The sequence below is a fragment of the Panicum virgatum genome, chromosome 5N, assembly GCF_016808335.1.
Source record: "Panicum virgatum strain AP13 chromosome 5N, P.virgatum_v5, whole genome shotgun sequence".
NCBI classification, from domain to species: Eukaryota; Viridiplantae; Streptophyta; class Magnoliopsida; order Poales; family Poaceae; genus Panicum; species Panicum virgatum.
This window is the reverse complement of record NC_053149.1, coordinates 62266258-62281121: the sequence shown is the minus strand read 5'-3', so window position 1 is coordinate 62281121 and position 14864 is coordinate 62266258. Positions and strand designations below refer to the sequence as shown.

Sequence of the window (14864 nt, the reverse complement as noted above, 5' to 3'; positions counted from 1 at the left end):
TTTCAATTTTTTTCATGTCTCAGCAGCAAGGAGCAGTCTTTCTGCCTTAGTAATACATTCAAACTAAAAAAGATTGAGGGCTTACAATTATGAACGGTGGGTAATTAGATATAGGGAAACATGTTGAATTACAAAGGCACGCGAAAACATCGTACATGTATCATGTATGTATAGGCATTCTAGCAGTTTTATTTGAGTTTAGGGAAACAGTTGTATAATAGTTTTCCATATAGAGCACAGTTTACAGGCTAGATATGCCCTTTGCTCCTGAAACAACCAACAGTGTCTCTGATGGTTTTGTCGAATGGAGTGAAACGAACACCCAAACCGATCAATTTCTTGGAAGGATCCTTTGCTCTCACCACCCAGCCTTGTTTGTCCTCCGGGATTCTGATGTGAAAGAAAACGTTAGCAAATGGAGGAGAAAATTTATCCGGTAGAAGAATCAAAAAGATGTTCTTTGAGACGTATCACCTCTGAACCCGATGTTCAGGGTAAAGATCAGCAATGTTGTTGGTGAAATCGACCAAGCGTTCAATGGATTCCAAGCATAAGTGGCGTCCCTGTGCTGATGGATTCTCGTACAACACCAAGAGAGAATGTGCGACGTCTCTCACATCGACGCAGCCAATGTAGATGTCCAAATCAAGCTTCTCGCCTGCTGGGTAGTTTGCACTCTGAGAAGACATTCTTTGTATTCGTTGCAACGTTGCAATCAAAAGATGAAGTGCCCCATGGCTTAGCCTCTCCTCTAATGCTGTGACTGACTGACTGACTGACCTGCCAGAAGTTGCAGAAGAAGTTGGAGACTGGCGTTAACTGATGGCGTTAACATCGGGCCCAACACCATCCCCGGATTGAGCACAGCATCTGCAATCTTGAAACGAACATAGCACCATTTATGCCATTTCGAGTGATTTTGGTGATCGAATGACAACGTAATTAATGGGACTAATATGATTATTAAGATGATCATTCTCAGATTTTTAGGATCAAGTGATGATAAAGATAGGCGTAGCTAGGCCCGAAGGGCCGCCCCTACGGGGGTTCCGCTTATAGGCACCAGAAGAACCGACGCATGTGCATCGGTGCATCCGATGGTTGTCGGAAGAACCGACGCCATGGTATTTTAGTGCAGAATGGAATCGAAGTCAGCTTATAGGCACCGGATGAACCGATGGGTCAAAAAAGGGCATCGGTGCATTGAGCGTACTGTGTTCTAGAGACGATGCAAGTCGCGCAAGAGCCAAGTTTTCAGCACCGGTTGAACCAGTGAAGCATCGGTGCATACCATCGGTGTAATGACGTCAGCAGAAGAGTTGAGTGCTGTGAGTGACCGGTTTAACCGACGGCTAAGCATCGGTTCAACCGGTGGTCACTGTGTCAGCTGTCAGGAGTTCAACGGCTACTTCGGGTCTTAGAGTGACCGGATGAACCGACGCTACCCCTGCTAGAGGCATCGGTTCATCCGATGGTACGCAGATTTTCTGCTGACCGTTGAAGCAACGGCTACAAGACTTGGTGGCCTATATATACGCCTCACCCCGGCCATTTGAAGTTTGCTGGAGTTGCTAGGCATCCCACACACACTCTAGAACATCTCCAAGCCATACAAGAGCATCAAGATCATATCTTTAGCCCTTAGCACACTTTGAGAGTGTTGTGTAAATGATTAGCTCTTAGTGAGTGAGATTGCAAGGCTTCAAGCCTTTGTGCTATGGTTCATTAGCGAACCAAAACAAGAGCTTGGTGCGCCGGCACATTGGAGCGTGAAGCTCGTCGGCAACGTCATCGACCCTCCGACTTGGTGTGGAGCGGCGACGACATCTTTGTGCGGGGGACGTGGAGACCCCATCCTTTGTGGAGAAGCTCCTTAGTGGAACCCGGGGCCAAGGTGATCGTGATTGTGTTCACGGAAGAGACTTGGTGGCCGAGTAGCAATACTCTTAGTGAGTGCTACAACAACGTGGATGTAGGTGTGCCTTTGTGTCTAACCGAACCACGGGATAAACACCCGCATCAAGAGTTTGCTATCTCCTATCCCGCTCTTTAATCTTCCGCATTTCATACTAGCAATTTGTGTGCCTTACTTTCATAGAATAGTTTCTTGATAGGAAAGGCTATAGGTTTCTAAACTCTTTTGGGATAGGGGTTTCACACTAGAACAACCTAGTTACACATCTAGATAGCATATTTTAGTTTAAGTTTTGTGCAAACTAGTTGGAGCCATAGGTTTAAGTTTTTAGAGTGCCTAATTCACCCCCTCCCCCTCTTAAGGTAGAGCAACCGATCCTTTCAAATCCCTCCTCTGCAGCAAAGTCCCATGCTGCCTTCTCTGCCAGTGTTTTGGATACGCTATACCATAGCTGCAGCTCAGAGCATAAATCAGCACATGCCTCAACCATAGCACAAGTCAGAATGCAGAAGCAACAGTCTCCAGGTGCAATTCTGTACCTGAAGTTTCTTGAGGAGCTCAACGTCGGCCCAGCAGTCCTCATCTATGACCTTGTCCGCCGGCCAGCCGGGGTTCGGCAACATGGCCGCCTGTGACGACATCAGCACGACGCGGCCGGCTCCGCAATCTTTGGCGGCACGCAGGACGTTGAGCGTGCCCTTCACCGCCGGTTCCAGGAGCTCGTTCTGAGGCAGCAGAATCAAAGGATTACCTACTCGAGCGATGGGATTATGAAGCTGTGATAAGCATCGATCAGGGGATTATTGACACGGAGAAGGATTTGCCTCTGGGTCTTCTGCCTGCAGTATAAGCGGGGACGCCAGGTGGAAGACGCCGCGGGTGCCGTCGATCGCCGGCCGGACGGAAGCAGGGTCGAGGAGATCCATCTGGAACAGCCGGAGGCGCGTGTCCGCGCCGTCCAGGGCCAGCAAGTGCTTCGTCTCGCCCTCATCATCTGCAAGGAGGGGAAAAATTAAAATCCGTCAAGAGCAAGAAACAATCTCGCTCCATTTCACCTGGCGCGCGGAGCAGGGAGGGAGCATGTTACCGAGGTTCTTGACGGTGGCGTGGACGGTGTAGGTCCGTGTAGCCGCGGTCGAGGAGGAGGCGGACGAGCCACGAGCCGATGAAGCCGCTGCCGCCCGTCACGCAGACGAGGTGGCGGCGCGCCGCGCCGCCGCTGTCCCCGGCCGACGCCATCTCGCACCGGTGTCGCTCGCAGAAGAAACGCACCAGACACCGAAGCGGAAAGAGACACGGCCAGACGGAGGCCCTTGGCGTGTTGCAGCGACTAGCAGGGGTGGCGTGGCCACACAAGTCGCTAATGGTTCAATAATCGAACCAAAACTGCCCCACCCTCAAATATAAATAATTGTTCCATCGAACCACCCCACCCACTGAATAGTTTCTAGTCACAAACCAAACCAAGCCATATATGTCCATTCACCCCAAACCAAACCAAACTTGTTGTCCGTCGATGAGGTCCAGTTCAAAGCTCGTGCAGCTCGTGGGGGGAAGAACCAGAACAAAAGGGGGCGGGCAGGGAAAGAAGAACGCAAAGGTCAAGGAAGATGTGTCATACTGTGCTGGGGTACTACAGTCTCCACCGGATCACTCAAATGGATCAAGATTTAAGCTACTTTGATCGACGAATTATGTTGCAATATATTAACAAAATGTTAAAATCCTACTTGCTGATGATGGAGAGGTTGGGCAAACTAGACCTATACCTACTTTAAAAATAAACGGAGTATTGATAAAGCCGTCAAAGTTCTTATGTTTTCGATACAAGTGGATGGCACCAAAATAAAAACGGGAAATGGAAAATACAGTAGTAGTTGAAATTACTAGAATCTAATTCTAAATGGAGAGAAATGACTTATTCTCAATATGTATAAAACGACAAACATCACCGAAAGATGTCCATGTGTCCTGTCAGTTTATTTTCAACTAGAAAACTTACATACAACAGAACTTTTTTTAAATTAACAGCAGCAGTTTTGATCCACCATGACATCTATTATCTTATTATTTGGCCAACAAACGAAGCCTCCACATTCGCTCTAAAGGTCTAGAAATTCCCACATTAATCAGAGAAAAATAAAAAAAATATAAATTACCCACCACTGCTATTATGATAAAATTAGCCTAAAATACCCCTGTGCTTAATTAAAAATCACCCACCAATGTCATTCTGAAAAATTAAATATAAAATACAATTTAGCTATGTATCAGTTACAAAACATACACTATTAATAAAAACTAAAGCTAACAACAATCAATCAAAATAAAACAAATATAAAAATAATTATATGCATAATATTATTAAAGCTCAATAAATCAAATTGTTATTATAGTTAGATCATATTTGAATTGTTTTAACCAACAATAAGACATAATTTACGATAATGAACAGGGTGATGTATGGTAAAAAAATAGTATAATTTTTAAGTAAAGATATAACGACATGCAATTTTTTAAATTTTCAATATTAGCCGCGCAAATGCGCGGGCTATACACCTAGTTCGACCTAGATGAGCTATTTTCCCCTGAGCAAATCGACATGAAAAGCTAGATGAGTCCTTTGCTCCTAAAGCCATCCATAATTCCATAGTGTCCATGATGATTTTGTCGGATGGAATGAAACGAACACCCAATTCGATCAGTTTCTTGGATGGGTCCTTTGCCCTCACCACCCACTCCTGTTTGTCCTCTTGGATTCTGATGTGAAAAGAAGTTTTAGCAAGCAAAGAACAGCGTGCATCTGAATCTGATAAGAAGGGAGCTTTTGTCAGCAGCACATCACCTTTGAACCGGAAGATCAGGGTGAAGGTCGGCAAGTTTGTTGGTGAAATCAACCATCTGTTCAATGGACTCCACGCACAAGTGGCGTCCCTGTGCCGACGAGTTCTCGTACAACGCTACGAGAGATTGCGCCACGTTCCGGACATCAACGCAGCCAAGAAAGTACTCGTCCATGTCGAACCTCTGGCCTGGTGCAGCTTGCTCTCCTAGGGGGTGTTTAGTTAGTGAAAATTTTTGGATCAAAAGTCACATTGATTGTTTGACCAGATATCGGGAGGGTTTTTCGGGCACTAATTAAAAAACTAATTTCAGAACTCACTTGGAAACCACGAGACGAATCTTTTGAGGTCTTTGACCACGTCATTAGCACATGTGGGTTACTGTAGCACTTATGGCTAATCATATATTAATTAGGCTTAAAAGATTCGTCTTGTCACGTACATCCAAACTGTGTAATTAGTTTTATTATTTAATTACATTTAGTGCTTCATACATGTGTTTAAAGGGGAGGTGAAAATTTTTGGGTGAAAATTTTTGGGAACTAAACGGCCCCTTAGAAAAAGGATTACTCATCACAATAAACAAAGACAGATCATAGATGAGCAGAGCTGCAAGCCTGTCACTGTTGTAGATGACTGACCCTTCATAATCTGCAGAAATACTTGGAGACTACCGGTAATCGATGGCGTCAATGTCGGGCCCAACACCAGCACTGGATTCAGCACCACGAGCCGCAACCCCTGCTTCTCGGCGAAGTCCCACGCAGCCTTCTCTGCCAGTGTTTTGGACACGCCGTACCAAAGCTGAGCTCCAAAGGCATGGAATCAGCAGCACGATGATCTGTAGTTATGTACTAGGGTGTTAATGGACCATGGCTCTAGTAGACTCTTCACAGTCCAACAAAACCCTTAAGTTCAAAATTGTATAAGATTAGAATCCGATTTTTTTAAGATCCGGCTCTTAGATTTTCTAGTTCAAAATGTTGGACTTTTTAACACCTATATGTACCTGGAGTTTCTTGAGCACGTCGACGTCGGCCCAGGAATCCTCGTCGATGACCTTGTCCGCAGGCCACCTGGGGTTCGGCACTATGGCCGTCTGCGAGGACACCATGACCACACGGGGGCGGGGCGACGCCGCAGTCCTTGGCGGCGCGGAGGATGCCGAGCGTGCCCTTCACCGCAGGCTCCACCAGCTCCTTCTGAAAGCAGCAGAAAAGGCAAGATGTGGAGTTTTTTTTTGCCCGGCGATGGATTGACCATGGATCTGGAGAAGGAATTTGCCTCGGGGTCTTGTGTAGGGTGCAGTATGACGGAGGAGGCCAGGTGGAAGACGCCGCGGGCGCCCTCGACCGCCGGCCGCACGGAGGCCGGGTCGAGGAGGTCCATCTGGAACAGATGGAGCCGCGCGCCCGCGCTGCCGTCGAGGGCCCGCAGGTGATTCCTGAAACGAACATGTCATTATTTATGTCATTTCGAGTGATTTTAGTGATCGAATGATAACACAACATTTGGATTAATATGATTGTTAAGATGATCATTCTCAGTTTTTTAGGTTCAAGTGATGACAAAAAGAAAGAGAAGATAGGCGTAGCAAGGCCCGAATGGCTGCCCCTACAGGGGGTTCCGCTACCCGGTTAGCGGACGGGGGTCGAGGAGGAGCCGCCCCTCGCGGGTCTCAGGGCAGCGCCCTGAAAGCTCTTTGAATCATGAGCACTGGAAGAACCGATGCCTAAGCATCGGTGCATCCGACGCTTGTTGGAAGAACCGACGCTATAATGTTTGGTGCAGGAGGGAATCGAAGTCAAGTCAGCCTATAGTCACCGGTTGAACCGACGGTCCAACAAAGGGCATCGGTGCATTGGGAGTACTGTGTACCAGAGACGATGTCAAGTGCCCAGGAGAAGTTTTCTTCAGCACCGGTTCAACCGATGGTGCATCGGAGTATTGCGTCGGTGCATTGGCGTCAGCAGAAGAGAAGAAGGCTGTGAGTGACCGGTTTAACCGACGGGCAAGCATCGGTTCAACCGGTGGTCACTATATCAGCAGTCAGAAGTTCAACGGCTACTTCGTGTCTTAGAGTGACCGGATCAACCGACGCTACCCCTGCCAGAGGCATCGGTTCATCCGATGATACGCAGATTTTCTGCTGACCGTTGAAGCAACGGCTACAAGGCTTGGTGGCCTATATATACGCATCACCCCGGCCATTTGAAGCTTGCTAGAGTTGCTGAACATCCCACACACACCCATGAACATCTCCAAGCCATACAAAAGCATCAAGATCATATCCTTAGCCCTTAGCACACTTTGAGAGTGTTGTGTAAATGATTAGCTCTTAGTGAGTGAGATTGCAAGGCTTCGAGCCTTTGTGCTGTGGTTCATTAGCGAACCAAAACAAGAGCGTGGTGCGCCGACATCTTGGAGCGTGAAGCTCGCCGGCAACGTCATCGACCCTCCGACTTGGTGTGGAGCGGCGACGACATCTTTGTGCGGGGGACGTGGAGACCCCCATCTTTTGTGGAGAAGCTCCTTAGTAGAACCCCGGGGCCAAGGTGACCGTGATTGTGTTCACGAAAGAGACTTGGTGGCCGAGTAGCAATACTTTTAGTGAGTGCTACAACAACGTGGATGTATGTGTGACTTTGTAGCTAACCGAACCACGGAATAAACACTCGCGTCAAGAGTTTGGTATCTTCTATCCCGCTCTTTAAGCTTCCGCATTTCATACTAGCAATTTGTGTGCCTTCTTTCATAGAATAGTTTCTTGATATGAAAGTCTATAGGTTGCTAAACTCTTTTGGGATAGGGGTTTCACACTAGAACAATCTAGTTGCACATTTAGATAGCATGTTTTAGTTTAAGTTTTGTGCAAATTATTTGGAGCCATAGATCTAAGTTTTTATTAGTGTCTAATTCATCCTCTCTCCCTCTTAGTCTAGAGCACCCGATCACTTTCAGATTCGTCTCGCCCTCGTCCTCTGCACAGTTCCGATTCGGCTGGGTTAGAGTGCAAGCACGCGACGCGAGGGACGGAGCATGTCACGCACGGAGGTTCTTGACGGTGGCGTGGACGGTGTAACCGCGGTCGAGGAGGAGGCGGACGAGCCAGGACCCGATGAAGCCGCTGCCGCCCTTCACGCAGACGAGCCCGCCATCACCGGCACCGCCCGTCGCCATCGCGATCGACCTCGTCGGGAGCTTGGGTGGTGGTGGCCTACTGGCCTGGCCTGACCTCTGTCACTCTACGACGGTTCGGTGGAAGAGTAAGTCAGGAACAAGCAAGAGCGGGAGGCGGCACTGACGGCACACCAACCAAGGGCACGTTGGCGCGTGTGGAGAACTGGAGATAGACGTGGCACACAGAGAGGCGTAGCGGTAGCGCAGCTGCACCGCAATCACAGAAGCAAGCGTGTCATGTCAGGCTGGGGCCTGCGGCCTGCCACCGTGCCACGAATGTTTTGTGTGGGCTAACCATTGGTTCTGAAAACTTCAAAGTGGAGGGCGGCGGAGATGGGCCGTTACTTAGGTCCATTTTGGACTGGCAAAACTCGAGCAAATCACAATAAAAAAATCGTCTAAATTAATAAAAAAAATCACACTTGCAGATGATATGATGATACACAATCTTACAAAATATCATGTCCAAACTGGACTTCGTTTGTAAGATATAAAAATAATAAATTTTTAAAGTCAATTTCTAAAAATAACAAATTTCTAAGATATTTATAATTTTCTAATGACACTTGTCTGACAGCTTTCTGACTTGAAATTTGTTATTTTTATATCTTACAAACGAAGTCGAGTTTGGATAAGATATTTTACAAGGTTGTGTATCATCATATCATCGGCATGTCTGATTTTTTTGGTAAATTTAGACGATTTTTTTATCGTGATTTGCACGAGTTTTCACGGTAGGTTGGTTTCCATAGCATACGTTGCCAAGTTAAAAAGTTTTTAGATCCAACAGTTCGCACTCAAATCTTTCAGTGTTTCAAGGCCTTCAAATTTGACTCGGCCGGCACAGGAAATGCACGACCAAACATCACTTACCACATTGAAGCACATTTAGGCTGGTAAGTTTCGGTGATTAATGACGACCGTATGCGACTAATGTGTGTTTTGAAGGAAATAATCTTTTCAAGTTAAGTCTCATATGAAATGTGAAAGGAGACCTCTCAAAATTTATTATCAAACGATTCACGGACTCAATTTTCAAGGATAAGGACCTTTCAAGATTCAAGTGTCACAAAGAGATGAAGGACACTTGATTTAGTTTGAGTTTTATAGTTTTTAGTTTGTGATCGGACTATTAAGAGGGGTTCTTGGGTTAGTAGCTTGACTCGAATCGATTTGGCCTTAGAAACGATGCACACTTGCTCAATTCAGTTCAAGACAACTCAGAAGAACTCAAGAAAATACTTGGAAGAACAAAAGCTCGAAGTTAGAAACAATTCCAAATCAACTCAGCTGAATTCAGACAAAAACAGTAGCACCGGTTACACCGATGCATCCGAAGGCAACCGGTTGCACCGGTGCCTTAGGTCTGGTTCATCCGGACAGTGCTGCAAGGACCAGGGTGAAAAATATTAGTTGCACCGGATACACCGGTGACCCCATGACCAAACACCGGTCTATTCATCATGTCATCCTTCAGAGAGCATGTTTTGGATTGAGGAACTTCGCTTCAGCACCGGTTACACTGGTGGCTTGAAAAAGAAGCACCGGTGCATTCACAGTGGCACTGATCAGAGGATATGTAATGGGCAGTGAAGGAAACCCTTCAGCACCGGTTACACTGGTGCCCCAGGTTAGCAAGCACCGGTGCAATATTGTCAGACTGTACACTGTGTCAGATGTCAACGGCTACTATTTGGATTTAGTGTGACCGGTTACACCGGTGCTGTCCCTTCGGTCTATCCGGTGCCTACGAATTTCTGGACAGTTTCTTTCCAACGGCTAGGGGTGTTTCTCCACTCTATATAAGTCGACCCCCCGGCTCATTTATGATGTCTTTGACGCATTGAATACCTGAGGTTCCCCGGCTCATTTATGATGCCTTTGACGCATTGAATACCTGAGGTCACTCTAGAGAAGAGAAGAAAAGTGTTTGGAGCCATTGAATGAAGATCTAGTGATTGCAAGTGATCCAACTTGAAGAATTCAACCATTCCTTGAGTAGCAAGTGTGCTAGTGCCTAGGGCCATCTCAGTGAGGGTCAAGTGAAGCCTTGAGAGCTTGTTACTATTGGTGTTTGATGGCACCTAGACGATCTTGGTGATCGGGTGATTCTTGGTGAGCTCTTGGAGATTGTGGGAGCCCCAAGAGAAGGAGATTGTACATAGTGTGAAGCTCGCCATTCCGGAGATGCAGAAAGAGCATTCTTAGTGAAGACTTGCTTCTTGGTGATGCAAGGGAGCGATACTCTTGGTGGGTGCTCCAACATGGATTAGGAGGGAGCGTCAACTCCTCGATACCATAGGGAAAAAATCCAGTTGTCTCGTGTCCCTCTTATTTACTTTACTAGCATTTCATATCTCTTGTGCTTGCTCTTGGTTGCTCTTGTCTAGAAACTTATCATGCTAGTGTGGTTCTTTTGACTAGATTGCATATTTGTTAGTGCCATCAACTCTAAAGAAGAGGAACATATTAGTGTGTTATCCTACCTAGAATGATGATGCTAGTGTGTTTTAGTTGATAGGATCAACCTTTATAGATTGAATAACACTAGTCTAGGTTAAAGACTCGATAGAAATTCGAAAAAGTCTCAATTCAACCCCTCTTCTTGTGCCTCGATCCTTTCACGCATCACGAATGTTTAAAAAAACGCATCACGAAGAACCCTTGGCTATCGTCTACTAGTATTCCCTTTTCGCTTCCTCTGTCCTCGCGATGCAACTGAAATCCGATAATGACCTCGCCTTTGGCTTTCATTTCATCTCCCCCGTCCCTTTCCTCTTCTTCTTCAGTTCTTCTTTCTTTTCTTTTATTCCTTTTTCACAATACCAGGTCGATGATACTCCCAGAACGGATGTCTGCCATTCCCAGGTTCCAACACGTTGTATTGGTCCTTGCAAATAAGTAAGAATAAGTTTCAATTGTAAGCAAATAAAGTCTGGGAGAAAGACTTGTCGGATTGAAATGGCCACTTGCACGGGCATTGCGCCGGCCCAATATTGGTAGTTTTTTTTAGGAAAATGAGACTGCCGGATTCCTCTGGATTGAGACTGAGGCCATCATCTGAGACGGCTCCGGAAGTGGCGCGCGCAAGAAAGTGTGGTTCAACTTGTCTTTTCAATTTTATCGGTACGTGCTCCACGCGACCACACTCATACTCTCTATCCGTTTCTTAAACAAAGTTACTCTAGGAAAACTCAAACAGATTAACAAAATTATGAAATATTATTATTTTTTTTCTTATTTATTATCCATATTTATCACTGATATAATTAATTCTACATGCACATGCACCTACTCAAAACGGTAGCAATATGACAAGAATTGGGTGGAAAAAATATCTAGCTAGCTAGCCCCATCATTCCAGAAGTATACAAGAAAAGGAATACACATGCATATATACGTGGCTACACTACTAGTCATAATATCAACAATATAATGGATCCATACAATACTTTACCTTTTTCGAGTATGGCATAGTACGGAAGAAAAAAGATCTCAAATTTAGAAAAGGTACTAGAAATAACTTGTTTTTGCAATAGTATATACGTGACAGTACCAACTTAAGAAACCGTTAGACCAACTGTGGAGGCATCCAATGGCCTGGCCAGCTCGGCAAGGATCAGTTGTGCTTCTGGTACGTGCGACACTGACATCACAAGCTACGACCACACAACTTTGCGCGCGAGGTTCTGGAGGTTGGCCTGAATGATGGTATTTATGAAAATGCACGTCTCCTCAGCCGTGTTCCCTGACGGCACATCCACCACGTAGGACTCGGCCACAACGGTGAATGGCCGCCCGTCCGGCGCTGCTGCCTCTGCCTCGTGCACGGTGGTCACCGAGCGGTAGTTGGAGAGGCGGTGCTCGCCGCCCAGGATCCGGAAGCTGATCACCCGCCGCTCGTCGTCTAGGATCTCGAGCCGCTCGCGGCTGTTGTCGGCGGGCAGCCCGGACACGACGACCAGCTCCCGCACCGACCCCACCGTGGCACCGTCGCCGTCCACGAGCTGGCAGCTCTTGATGAAGCTCTTGTACGCCTGCGGCTGGTCGAAGCGCCGCACCAGTGCCCACACCTCGTCCACCGGCGCTGCGATCTGATGCACGATCGCCGAGCAACACTGCCCCGCAGCCAACGCGTGCTCGTGGAGCTGCGCTGCCTCGGCCGGCACCCCCGCATGCGCCGGGCACGATGGCACGGCGGCCTTTCCGGTGGTGGTGATACGGGTATGCTGCTGCGGCAACGTCCTCGTGGCTGCGTACGGCATCTTCTCAGGGGGGTACCGGTACGGAGGAGATGATGATTTGGTTAGGAGGGGTGAACGAACAAAGGGGCTCATAGCCCACATGGAGATGCTATATATATATGTTAGAAGGAGAAATGGATGGTTGCATGTTAAATATATATTGTGTGGTCGTCACGTAATAAGCTCTATTGTTACTGTGTGGCTCGTTAAGTTGATCGATGCGATAGTTTAGGGTTACTCTAGGAACTGACTGGGAATAGTCAGAGCAGTTTTTGGAAAGAGAGACTTCTGACTTTGTGGAATTTAATGGATGGTATGGAGTAAATGCCAAAAAAGGGTGGGAGTGTTTTAAGATCATTCTCAATAGAAGTTATATTCTTATTAGATAGTGTTACGTTAGCATTTTTGGTGACTAGGCAAAGAGTCGATCAAGAGAGAGGGGGTGAAAACTCTCACTGTGACCCAACCCAATACACAGTTTGTTTAATCAGAAACAATCATATCTATGCCGCTTCAGCAGTTGAGCAGTCTGTTGTACTCTGCAAAGCCTCGCCGCGCGCCATGCATGCCTGCAGCAGCCGGTCCGGTCCTTCGCCACTGATGAACGGCGAGCCAGGGCTGCGCGGGCGCGTGTGCCCGCCTTACTGGATGCAAGAGGTAGCAGGCAACAAGGCATCCAGCGGAAGATCGAGGTGGGAGCAAAGGTCCCTCAGACAGCGGCGGAGGCCCGGCACGCCGTGGCGTGAAGCGGAGGCGGCGTTTCTCACGGACGCAGGGGGTGGATGGTATTTCAGATACCATCCAGCCCCTAGGTACCTGCCGGACGTCCGATCGAGCTTGGACGGCCGAGATTAGAGCTACGGCGGGAGGTGTCTTCCACGTGAGGCCATGGTGGCCCACCGCGCGAAGACTGAAGAAGCAGAGGATGGTCGACTTGCCCAACTTCGAGCGGCGGTGACGGTGGCGGCGGAGCCACCTGATGGTGTTCGTGGAATGCATCGCTGTGACACCCAGTCAAAGGGTTTAATAGAATTGATAGAATATTCATATCAACAAGTTGCAATTTTTTTTTCGGAAGCCGATTTCGAAATAACTCCAAAGTTAAGTGTGTTTGGTCTGGAGTAATTTCGGGATGGTTGACCGACCGGGAACTTCTTTCCGGGTGCACATGAGTGAGGACAAAATGTGCAGAAAAAATATGTATTGGTCTGTGAGGGTAGTTTATGTCCTAGAAAGCTGCCAGATGTAAGCGGGCCTGGCCTCGGGGAGGCGGGACGTTACAGAATGGTTTCAGAGCCGACTCTCGCGGTTTCACGGGCACGGACGGGCGTAAGTGCACGGCCATGTGGATGGGCGCGTGACGGGTCAGTACGCGGGCATCTGGGATGCGCCGTTGGCACTGGACGCACGGACGTCGCACAGGGACCGTTGGTACTGGACGCACGGAGGTCGCACATGGGCCGTTGGCACTGGACGTACGGGACGTGGCCAAGAGAGGACGTTACTGACTTGAGATTGACCGACGAAGACGTCGGTCTCTTAGGGGGTGAGGATGTGACACCCCAGCCCAAGGGCTTAATAGAATTGATAGAATACTCATATTAACAAGTTGCAACTTCTTTTCCGAAAGCTGATCTCGAAAAAACTCCAAAGAGCGTGCTTGACCTGGAGCAATTTCGGGATGGGTGACCGACCGGTAACTTCTTCCCGGGTGCGCACGAGTGGGACAAAGTTCGCAGAAAAGACATGTGTTGGTCTGTGAAGCTAGTCTATGTCCTAGAAAACTGCCAGATGTAAGCGGGCCTGGCCTCGGGGAGGCGGGACGTTACAGAATGTAACACTCCGGCCGGCGATGGGTGACCGACCGGGAAGTCATTACTGGGTGCGCATGAGTGAGGACAAAGTGCGCAGAAAAGACTAGTGTTGGTCTGTGAGGGCAGTCTATGTCCTAGAAAAGCTGCCTGATGTAAGCAGGCCCGGCCTCGGGGAGGCGTTCCTAGCCTAGGGTTGACCGACGAGGACGTCGGTCTCCTAAGAGGGTGAGGATGTAACACCCCGGCCCAGGACTTAATAGGATTAATATGATATTCATACCAACAAATTGCAACTTATTTTCCGGAAGCTCATCTCAAAAAAACTCCAAAGTTAAGCGTGTTTGGCCTGGTCTGTGAGGGCAGTCTATGTCCTAGAAAAGCTGCCTGATGTAAGCGTGCCCGGCCTCGGGGAGGCGGGACGTGGTCCAGGGCTTAATAGGATTAATAGGATACTCATATCAATAAGTTACAAGTTCTCTTACGGAAGCCTATCTCAAAAAAACTCCAAAGTTAAGCGTGACTAGTGTTGGTCTATAAAGATAGTCTATGTCATAGAAAAATTACCTAATGTAAGCGGATCCGACTTCGGGGAGGCGGGAGGTTACAATTGCCCCCGCTCGGCCTCCGGTGGGGGCGCGGGGCTGGTTCCGACAATTCGACGCAACCCGTAGGGAAGCTGCAGAGCGTCAGAGGTCCCGTCCATGGCGACTGTTTTCAGCGCGATTTAGTACTTCCCGGGGATGATCGGTGATCCTAAAACTGATTGGCTCCTGACCTGAATCGCATGCGTCGTGCGTGCTGGGCTCCTCCTGGCTGCTCGGCCAAATACTGAATAAACTGTTATGTACCATTCGATGCGGTGGATGCA

The 14864-nt window shown here is 47.9% G+C and overlaps 2 protein-coding genes and 1 pseudogene across 2 annotated transcripts; all 3 read right to left on the bottom strand.

Annotated features, from left to right (window-relative positions):
• On the bottom strand, nucleotides 1-3265 carry LOC120674348 (annotated as a pseudogene).
• A 1057-nt stretch (nucleotides 3266-4322) lies between these two features.
• Nucleotides 4323-5951, bottom strand: LOC120675548 (phenylacetaldehyde reductase-like). Its single transcript, XM_039956747.1, has 4 exons — nucleotides 5768-5951; nucleotides 5400-5562; nucleotides 4761-4947; nucleotides 4323-4675 (listed from the first exon to the last, which is right to left on the bottom strand). The coding sequence occupies exons 1-4, from the start codon at nucleotides 5870-5872 to the stop codon at nucleotides 4432-4434; spliced, it is 699 nt and encodes a 232-aa protein (XP_039812681.1). The 5' UTR covers nucleotides 5873-5951; the 3' UTR covers nucleotides 4323-4431.
• Nucleotides 5952-11597: 5646 nt separating this feature from the next.
• Nucleotides 11598-12203, bottom strand: LOC120675042 (abscisic acid receptor PYL4-like). Its single transcript, XM_039956132.1, has one exon. The coding sequence runs from the start codon at nucleotides 12201-12203 to the stop codon at nucleotides 11598-11600; it is 606 nt and encodes a 201-aa protein (XP_039812066.1).
• Between the last annotated feature and the right edge of the window lie 2661 nt (nucleotides 12204-14864).